Consider the following 9,280-nt stretch of genomic DNA (forward strand, 5'->3'; position numbering starts at 1 on the left):
GCTGGTGAGCGGGCGGCGGAGGTGCGCACACTGGCGTAATTGGCTAGAGCCAGACATGTGATTGTGAAAAACGCGCCGAACCACCGCCACTCGAATTAATCCGGAGGCTTTTAACCCGAGTCGACGAAATGCGTTCAGAGAGGGGCGCAGGATGCGGTTAAGGGAGGGAGCGAGGGGGGGGGGCGGAATAGGGGGCTAGAGGAGCGGTGAGAGTATAGTGAGGGCGAACGGTCAGCAAGCGCACTGCGTTTGCCTATAGTGGACGGGGTACATCAAACAAAGAAACGAATAGTGGCAAATAATTCGCACGCGATGCCGCTTTGCACACGGCTACTTATGGTCAAAACATAGGATTTGACCCGCAGAGGCATCAAAAATTTCCCTTAGGGAAAATTCTACAGGCCTTCAAAATTACCATTGCGCCTTACGGGAGGTCCGGGTAGGCAACCCAGCGCACACTAGCCGCGTTTTCGCGCTCCCGCCGCCCTTAAACGCCAATATCTCGGCCAAAAATGCATATTTTTTGATAAACTTTTTTTTCATTTGAAAGAGGAGGTTTCAAGGTACATTTCTAGCTGCCGCACGCAACTCTAAGTATCATAGATCGGACGGGAAGTGGAGCCAAAGATGAAATATCGTGCTAAACGACATCGTTGCGTTCAAGGGCCCTGGAACCACCCTGGAATGGCACCTGGACTCGCAAACAGAGTTGGATCCGAAGCAGAAAAGCCTGGGGAACACGCTCATACCAAAATATTTGCGATTGCTGCGGCAGAACATCGAGTAATTGAAGTTCAAAGTTACAGAAACGTCCGCCAGGCTCGCGCCGGCCGGGCATAGCCCGGTTGCGGCCGCGGTACGCCATAGCAAAACTGCAAATTGTGATGAAAGTAAGGCACTACGCGTACTTGTTGTCTAGACCCATCAGAACATTTTTGCCCGAAGCTGCTCTCGAAGTTTCATCCCTTAGGATTGGACTTTAGGGGTGGTTTTACCCCCACCCCCTAAAATTCAAATTTCCGTGTCTTGGTCGATGTTTGCGATGTCAGTGTCAGTTTCTTCTACTTTTGGGGTGCTGATTCCAAATGTGTCATTTGTTTTGCCCCAAAAATAATTCTGACAAATTTTGAACCACAAATGTCCATTATTTTGACGAAAAGTGCAGTTTTTACTAATTTTCGACGAAAGTCATGTGCGGTTTCGTTTCCGACTAATTTTGGGGTAAGGAAACGGAATTTTTCACTGCCACATCTGTACGGAGTACCATTTTCGATTTTTAGGGGGGTGGTGGAAAGAGGAGGGAGATTTTTTTTCCAAACTGTGAGAAAATATCTAGAGATATATACATAGTGTTTTACAAGGATTGTGTGTGCAAAATGTCAATGGCTCATGACGGCACCCTTACAAAACCTATCAGTTACCTCGGGGTCACCATTTAGGTGTGGTAAGGGAGAAAAGAAAAGTGACTCAAGTAACCCCACCCTACCTTGTTTAGCCCCCCTCCCCTTCCCGCCCCAAGGCTTTTGCCTAAATTACGTTAAAAACATGCCAATTAAAAGCATAGCAAACTATCGTCTATCACCGTCTGCGGTCATTCTACCTTAAAATAGACATCAGATACGTTTATTCCTGGTTCATATTTGTCGAAAATTATACCAGTTTTAATATTTTGAAAACATTTCCCCCTCCCCCTATCCCCTAAAAATCGAAAATGGTACTCCGCACAGATGAGGCGGTTGAAAATTCAGTTACCTTACCCCAAACTTAGTCGGGAACGACACCACACATGACTGTGGTCAATATAGTAAAAAATTAGTAAAAACTGCACTTTTCGTCAAAATAATGGACATTTGTGGTTTATTCCTGGTTCATATTTGTCGAAAATTATACCAGTTTTAATATTTTGAAAACATTTCCCCCTCCCCCCATCCCCTAAAAATCGAAAATGGTACTCCGCACAGATGTGGCGGTTGAAAATTCAGTTACCTTACCCCAAACCGTCAAAATAATGGACATTTGTGGTTCAAAATGTGTCAGAATTATTTTTGGGGCAAAACAAATGACACATTTGGAATCAGCACCCCAAAAGTAGTAGAAACTGACACTGACATCGCACATCGGGAAAACCACCCCTAAAGTCCAATCCTAAGGGATGAAACTTCGAGAGCAGCTTCGGGCAAAAATGTTCTGATGGGTCTAGACAACAAGTACGCGTAGTGCCTTACTTTCATCACAATTTGCAGTTTTGCTTTGGCGTACCGCGGCCGCAACCGGGCTATGCCCGGCCGGCGCGAGCCTGGCGGACGTTTCTGTAACTTTGAACTTCAATTACTCGATGTTCTGCCGCAGCAATCGCAAATATTTTGGCATGAGCGTGTTTCCCAGGCTTTTCTGCTTCGGATCCAACTCTGTTTGCGAGTCCAGGTGCCATTCCAGGGTGGTTCCAGGGCCCTTGAACGCAACGATGTCGTTTAGCACGATATTTCATCTTTGGCTCCACTTCCCGTCCGATCTATGATACTTAGAGTCGCGTACGGCAGCTAGAAATGTTCCTTGAAACCTCCTCTTTCAAATGAAAAAAAAGTTTATCAAAAAATATGCATTTTTGGCCGAGATATTGGCGTTTAAGGGCGGCGGGAGCGCGAAAACGCGGCTAGTGTGCGCCGGGTTGCCTACCCGGACCTCCCTTAAGGCGCAATGGTAATTTTGAAGGCCTGTAGAATTTTCCCTAAGGGAAATTTTTGATGCCTCTGCGGGTCAAATCCTTTGTTTTGGCCATAAGTAGCCGTGTGCAAAGCGGCATCGCGTGCGAATTATTTGCCACTAATGATATTGTACCCCGTCCACTACTAGGCCGGCAGCACGTGGCGTATGTTCTTTTTTTGGGGCGCCGCCGGCCGCCGCCACGGGTGGTCGCGGCACACGCCCGCTGCCCACGTCGTCGCCTCGAGGCTGCAGAGAGCGCTGCAGAGCAAAGGCTCCGCGAGAGCGCTTCCTTTCCTAGCTGCGTCCGCTGCGCGCGCCCAGCTTTCCGCGAAAGCTCGCCGCTTGCGGGCACGACGGTCGCATGATGCCGACTAGCTCGGGCCAAACGTTATCACATTTCGGGAGGGTCCTCCGCTGCTCGTGGCAGAAAGGTAACGGGTAGAGTGGCGGGGACGCGACGTGGGCAGGGGCGTGGGTGGGGGGCGCGGGAGCGTGGGCAGGGGCGGGGGCCGGCGGGGGCGGCGGGGAACACATTACGGCGTGCGGTGGACGGCCGAGCCCCAGCCGGGCACACAGCTGCATATTACAGGAACGTGAGGTCGCGTTTGACCTGCCGACCTCCCGGCTAATGAAGCCGGAAGCGGGTAAAGCGGGAGTGGAGTGGTCCCCTCCGGTCCCCGCGCCGCGGCCAGCACTCGGCCCGCGCGACCACCACCGCCAACTGAACGCACACGAGCAGCACCCCCCGTGCGGGACACGATGTGTGTCGTGTCGTAGGGTCGGCGCCGAAGGGGCGCTCCCGACGGACGGCAACGAAAGACAGAAAGGTGGAATCGGAGGAAACAAACAAGTATTGGTGCAGCGCGGCGACGCTACGTTTAATACACCTGTAGGAAATCGGCGTATTGTTTACAATCGTCGAGTTTAATGGCAACTTCAGCGTCATGACAATCGGAACCCAAAGAAGGAAAGCATGACTGCTGTTCCCTCCTGGACGCTGATTGGCAGACGATGACGTCGGTCTGTCCAGCCAATGAGCACGCCGAAGGAAACGGATCGAGCAGGCATTCCTTACTTATCTAGATTCCTGTTTTCCTGTAGCGGATTACCCTATTACGCAGCCTCTATGGTTTCCGTTTTAGAAGTCGACGTCGGTGTTGTTGTTCCTCTGGCCTAGGCGAGCCCCAGGCTCGGCCGGCGGTAGAGCCACCTCTGCACTGAGCAGGCTACGCGAGCTAGACCCCTTCTTCGACAGGTGAGAGGGGGCAGCTCGCCGCACCTCCCTCTGTGCAGGGCTCTTGGCGACAAATGAATGGCATTGCCATTGCGGCACTACGCACCTGGTGAAGGCCCGGCCCGCGGCTCCCGACAGCGACAGCGCGCCGACAGCTGTGTTGACAGCGGCGACAGCGGCTCGGCTGGGCTAGCAGCAGGTCGGGCAGTCCCTCCCTCACCCCGCCGGGGTGGGTCCGGCGCGTCGCTGCGCACGGAGGGCCCGGGCGGACGGCGCGGACTCGGCGCTCCCCCAGCTGGCCTCCGCAGGAGTGCTTGTGGTTGCTGCCGGCTCGACGTCGAGCGCGCGACTGCGCCGCCGCCCACCACGCGCCCGTGCGACTCGACTCGCAGAGGCGGCCGCGCGCGCCGCCCGCCCAGCCCGGCCAGTCCGAGCGAGTGAGCAGCAGTGGGAGCGCAGAGAGTGAGGTAATTATGTGAACAGGTGTCGTTGTAAAAATAATTGGTTTATTGCAGAATAGTACGTTGTGAGATTATAACTCAACAAAATAACAACATCGCCCCCACCCCGACCCCCCCAAAAAACGGAGAAGAAGATATACAGGTAGATACAATATTCTAAGCTTTGGCAGTGGATACTGACTAAAAATACATAATATGGTAACTGGTTACAAAGTTTCATATCAGAAATATGTGGGAGAACCTGGTGCACATATACCACCAGTTCCCAAGTTCAGCACTTGGTTCAGCAGTCTCAAGAAAAAATGTAAGCTTATGAGCAGAGTGCCAATCAATTAGATGAGTTCTTGACAATAGACAAAGAATGAATATCAGCAAATTTACTTTGAATAATTGATTGAAACTGGGATTCTGGTAACAGAGATGGAGAAACCTGACGGGCTGTGCTCTCTGGTTCCTTAAGCTTTCCATCTTTGCTGTTTGAAGCAACAGGGCCACTTGGAACCAAAATTGTGAAGCAGCGAGTTGTATTGCCATGGTAATCCAACTGTGCACGCACCATTGCCTGTAAAAGAACATTTTGGAGATTATGAACTAGATCCATACATTTAATTGTTTATTTTAACATGTGACTGTGCATCCTGGCAACTGAAAAAAAAAAGTGGGTGTGACCATGGTGTGGTCATTCCTCACTGAATGTGTTAAAGCTTCTTAATTTACCTGCAAGGTGGGCTGAATATAATCTATTCGCTTGTTAAAGAAAACTGGGAATTCCTCAGTAATCCTTCTGTGACTAGAAGATATTGCTTCTGCTGCAGCTATTAAGTTTTGTTTTTCTTTTTCAAGTTTGACAATAGTGTTGGGCATTCTGTCTCCTCGTTCTTCTAACTTCTTAACCTGGCAGGAAGTATAAGCAGAGACAATTCTGAGTTCTGTAAAGTCTCTGTGACGGCAAAAGAAAGAATATGTAATTTATCCATACCCTGGTAGCAATGTTTTTCCACTCTTGCACCAACTGCTCATGAGAATTTAAAACAGCTGCAAGTCCAGAAAATTCACCACCAAATTTCTTAAGGGGTTCTAGGAAGGTTCTTTGGCTAACCCGAAGTAATTCTGAGGCTCCTTCACTTTTCTAGAGAAATTAAATACACCAGAAACAATTTAGAATGTAATAGGATTTTAATTTAAGTAGTCAGATTTCGTTTTAAAAATACAAACCTGCGCAGCGACACTGTGATAATCCTCCACTAATTTGCGTAGATTACTGTTTTCATGACAAAGGATACTTGAGCTCAAATCTGATGTCAGTTTCAATTCTGCTTTCTCAGCATTGGAAACTGCTTCAAGATACCTCTTCATTTCTTTCTGCAGGCGACGGTTTGAATCTTCCACACTGAATCAGAAATCAACAATGGGTCAGGCCCTAAAAAAAAAATTAAAAAAGAAAAACGCACATTATTTTGTCATTTTTTTTTACCTTTGAAGATTTCTGAACAGTAAATCAAGCTGTTTGTCTTCATCTTGTGAAACAGCAGGGTATGCCAGAGTGGGTCGATTAGTCAGATATGTTTTCTTTAAAGGATTCCTGAAAATTACAATATGAATGTTAAAATTGTTTTATTCTTTTTAATACAATTAATCTGTTTCACACAGTACAAGTAGATTCTGTAAAAACTGAAGATAATGTGGATAACTAAACACGATTAAACGTCAAAATAAAGAGACATAACCTCGCCATACCACGTCATTGTTGTTGTTGGAACTGGTAGATGTATGAAACAGGTCGAATCGGATCCGATCGTTTCGATTCAGCAGAGCATATTAAAACCTAGAAATACATATTTTTCGAGATCAAAGATGTCAGCATTTTAAACTTGAACGACGCTGAAGAACTGTCATCTTCAACTGACATAAGCAGACACTCTTCTTTTCCCTCTACTGCAAATAACGGGGACGGGGAGAAGAGGAGAAAGGGATGGAGAGGGGTGGGGAAAGAAGGAAGGAAGATGGTTAAAGGGGTTGTTTAAAGAAGAGCGGAAAAAATGAAAATGGGAGTTGATTAATGTATTTTCTCACACTCTAAGCCCAAAGTGTCGTTTGTAGTATCATGAAGAGTCATGAACCTGAAAACAAACTTACGTTTTGCAACAATTTTTTATTGGTTGACAAGTGTATTATGTTCTTCACAATATTGTGATCTTAAATTTAATTCACCAGACAGGGAAGCGAGGATTCTACATGGTTTAGCTGATGTTGGGTGAGAAAAGTCATTCTAGTGGTGTGCTTGATCATTTAACATCCTTGAACTTCCTCATTTAAAGTTTAGAAGAGGGAGAAAATAATGTTGCCATGACTGTGCCTGTTGCATCCCCAAGCTATTACTGTAACCTTCAAAATATTTGTGAAGATGAACTCAGTACACCTTGTTCCAGATTTACAACAGAAAGTTATGACACTGGCTACAGAACAGAATATACAGTTGGAGTCTGTGGCAATGTCTCTAAAACAGATCGTTTGGCTGGTGTACTTCAAAACGGCACAACCGTTCTGGGGCGTGTTAATAACACAAATGTTGTCAAAGGAGGTAATAGCTCTGATATTTAATTTGTTGTTAATTAAGCCCGTTGAAACTTATGTTTATAAAATTATCCTTCTATTTTTAATGTCTTCCTCTGTTCTTTGACGTCCAACTTCTGATCTCACCATCATTTTCTTGCATCTTTGTTCACTGTTTTACTTTAATTTTTTTTAGGGGATTGGATGATAATGACATTTGGTAGTGGTGATTACTATCCAGATAAAAGTAACTGCAGTGGTCCCCGTGTTGCATTTGTATTGATTAATTGCAATCACAATTTCAGTGAAGAGGTTCGTGTTTATCATTATTTCTATGAAATGCTCTCTGATTTCACATCTTTTGTGTAATGCTTGGTTATATTTTCCATTTATCAAGAATTCCCTCAGATTTATAAAAGAAGTCATTCAAGAACACAACAAAACACAACAAAGCCAGGAGAAAAATAATTGTTTTTTCATGTTGGAAATTCATTCTCAGTTGGTGTGCAATAAGCCTGAGAAAATAGGAGGAGGAACAATATTTTCTATTCTGTAAGTATTGTGTTTCTGTTACTGAAGATTGTGGGCCGTATCAAATTTCTTCTGAAAATTCATTGGTTTAAAAATTTGAAGGCTACTTCTTCTAATACTTGGCTACATTGTTGGAGGAACGCTTTATCAGAGATTGGTTTTGGGAGCCAAAGGTTTGGAACAAATACCAAATTACACTTTTTGGAGAACTGTATGTGAAAACATCCAGGTAAATTGCTGAAATGTTTGTTCATTTGTATGATATTTTTAAAAGATATACATTTGATCAGAGATTTGTCTTATTTCAGGGTGTATGCAGTCGAATTCTTCATCAGAAGAGTAGTACACACAACACTTCATGGGAAAATCTTGGGCCCAGAGTGGAGAGGGACGACGATTCTCTTTTACCTCCGTAAGCTTTAGTAATTGTTTTGCAATAGTCTTACCAAGTGAACTTTATATAGGTGATACAGTTGTCCGATTTTGAAATTATTGAATGTGATAACCAACGCAGCCTGCCCAAGGGCTATCCACAGATAAGAAAACTGTTATAATTCACAAATTAAAGACATATCTAATATTGTTTATTTGACATTATTATACATATTGACTGTTTCAGAAAACTCACACAAGATTGAACCATAATTTCTTTACATCACTGAAACATACAATCAGAAGTTGACAAAACATTAAAGCTACCATTTTCCTTTCAACCTCAAATGGTTTAAGGTGGCCATTAGACCAATGATGGTTGTTCCAGTAAATACTTGACCCCAAGAAGGCATGCGAGCTCCTTTTTCTGATTCCAACATTGGCAATGGTTTGTTTTCTTCTTTGCGGGGATCTTTCCAAAGCGTCCTCATCGGATAGCCAATCAGTACCTGTTCACCTTCAGCTGGAGGTTCACGGCGCTGCAACAGAGGAAGCGTGTAAGAAATTGTGCGTAACTGCTCAGCCCATATAAACAAGACACGTTGGGAACAAAATTGAAATTTACTATATGGGAACAGACTACCTTGACAGACACTATTAGATACAATATTGAAAAAGTTTGCTCCACATTGATAAAATTACTGATGTGTGGTAACTATATCACATACTTTTTAATTTATAGTTTAAAATAGGGCAAATAATATTGTTGGGGTCTTAATTTAAACGCCACAAATCAATATTCATCATGTTTTCTAACCTAGTCCATGTTCCACCAACTACTTCACAGCTTGTCATGTACAGCAACAAAACTTCGACACGATAATGTCATTACTTTTTTTGAAAGACGACTTACCTGGTACAAGATAGACATTGTCGAGGTGTTTAGATTAAGATATTAGAGGTAGAAATGTTTCGCTAGTTTCTCTGGCTGCAACTATGAAACTGAGGTGCAGAGACTCTGACTCTTCCTCTTCAGCTGTTCACGTGAATGTACCGTTTAAATTGTCATATTGGGAGGATATCTTCTGCTTGGCTTTCAACCTCCTGTTCCAGGTTCGGAGCAAAAGGAGATCGTAGTTGCATGGATGCGAGACTAGCGCCTCTTCCGATGAAAAATTATTGTCGTCTCCGGGGATAATTTGGGAGATGACAGCCTCTATTTAGACGAAATTTCGACTTTCACACTGATTTTTGGGGTGTTTGAGAGAAGAGAAAATTATGTCGATACGTCCACTCAAACTCACTATACCAGGTGGCTGATTCACCCCGCGCACTTCTGTAGTTATGCTGTACCGCATGCACGAGAGCGGGCGGTTTGCCTACTCGCTCGGCTCGTAAGGCGCCGTGGCCAGGGGCGATAGGC

The 9,280-nt window shown here is 45.1% G+C and overlaps 3 protein-coding genes across 4 annotated transcripts in view; 1 reads left to right on the forward strand and 2 right to left on the reverse strand.

Moving 5' to 3' along the window:
- LOC113210312 (prolactin-releasing peptide receptor-like) overlaps window positions 1-4,282 on the reverse strand; it is a gene marked incomplete in the record, with an annotated part of 126,780 nt that extends 122,498 nt beyond the window's left edge. The window contains 1 exon segment of the mRNA XM_052271091.1: window positions 4,047-4,282.
- A 144-nt stretch (window positions 4,283-4,426) lies between these two features.
- Window positions 4,427-6,380, reverse strand: LOC113208315 (bridging integrator 3). 2 transcript variants are annotated; one of them, XM_026425268.2, is made up of 6 exons: window positions 6,139-6,380; window positions 5,876-5,983; window positions 5,617-5,791; window positions 5,381-5,530; window positions 5,119-5,295; window positions 4,427-4,963 (listed from the first exon to the last, which is right to left on the reverse strand). In XM_026425268.2, the coding sequence occupies exons 1-6, from the start codon at window positions 6,144-6,146 to the stop codon at window positions 4,730-4,732; spliced, it is 852 nt and encodes a 283-aa protein (XP_026281053.1). In that variant the 5' UTR covers window positions 6,147-6,380; the 3' UTR covers window positions 4,427-4,729. The 2 variants fall into 2 exon arrangements, with proteins under 2 accessions (XP_026281053.1, XP_052127052.1); XM_052271092.1 differs by having other exon boundaries at window positions 6,129-6,380.
- LOC113208316 (cation-dependent mannose-6-phosphate receptor) lies at window positions 6,370-8,068 on the forward strand. The gene is made up of 6 exons (XM_026425269.2): window positions 6,370-6,655; window positions 6,831-6,982; window positions 7,151-7,266; window positions 7,352-7,506; window positions 7,588-7,714; window positions 7,794-8,068. Exons 1-6 carry the CDS (start codon window positions 6,516-6,518, stop codon window positions 7,899-7,901), a joined length of 798 nt encoding a protein of 265 aa, XP_026281054.1. The 5' UTR covers window positions 6,370-6,515; the 3' UTR covers window positions 7,902-8,068.
- Window positions 8,069-9,280: the final 1,212 nt, after the last annotated feature.

This window comes from Frankliniella occidentalis, unplaced genomic scaffold, assembly GCF_000697945.3.
Source record: "Frankliniella occidentalis isolate FOCC.00 unplaced genomic scaffold, Focc_3.1 Scaffold149, whole genome shotgun sequence".
Taxonomy (NCBI): Eukaryota; Metazoa; Arthropoda; class Insecta; order Thysanoptera; family Thripidae; genus Frankliniella; species Frankliniella occidentalis.

Excerpts from the sequence above, each read along its gene's own strand:
- LOC113208316 (XM_026425269.2), top strand. The coding sequence starts at position 6,516 with ATGAACCTGAAAACAAACTTACGTTTTGCAACAATTTTTTATTGGTTG. Across the intron at positions 7,507-7,587 it reads GGAACAATATTTTCTATTCT|GCTACTTCTTCTAATACTTG; the intron begins GTAAGTATTGTG and ends AAAAATTTGAAG. Across the intron at positions 7,715-7,793 it reads CTGTATGTGAAAACATCCAG|GGTGTATGCAGTCGAATTCT; the intron begins GTAAATTGCTGA and ends GTCTTATTTCAG.
- LOC113208315 (XM_026425268.2), bottom strand. Across the intron at positions 5,531-5,616 it reads ATCACAGTGTCGCTGCGCAG|AAAAGTGAAGGAGCCTCAGA; the intron begins GTTTGTATTTTT and ends TAATTTCTCTAG. Across the intron at positions 5,296-5,380 it reads GGAAAAACATTGCTACCAGG|GTTAAGAAGTTAGAAGAACG; the intron begins GTATGGATAAAT and ends ACTTCCTGCCAG.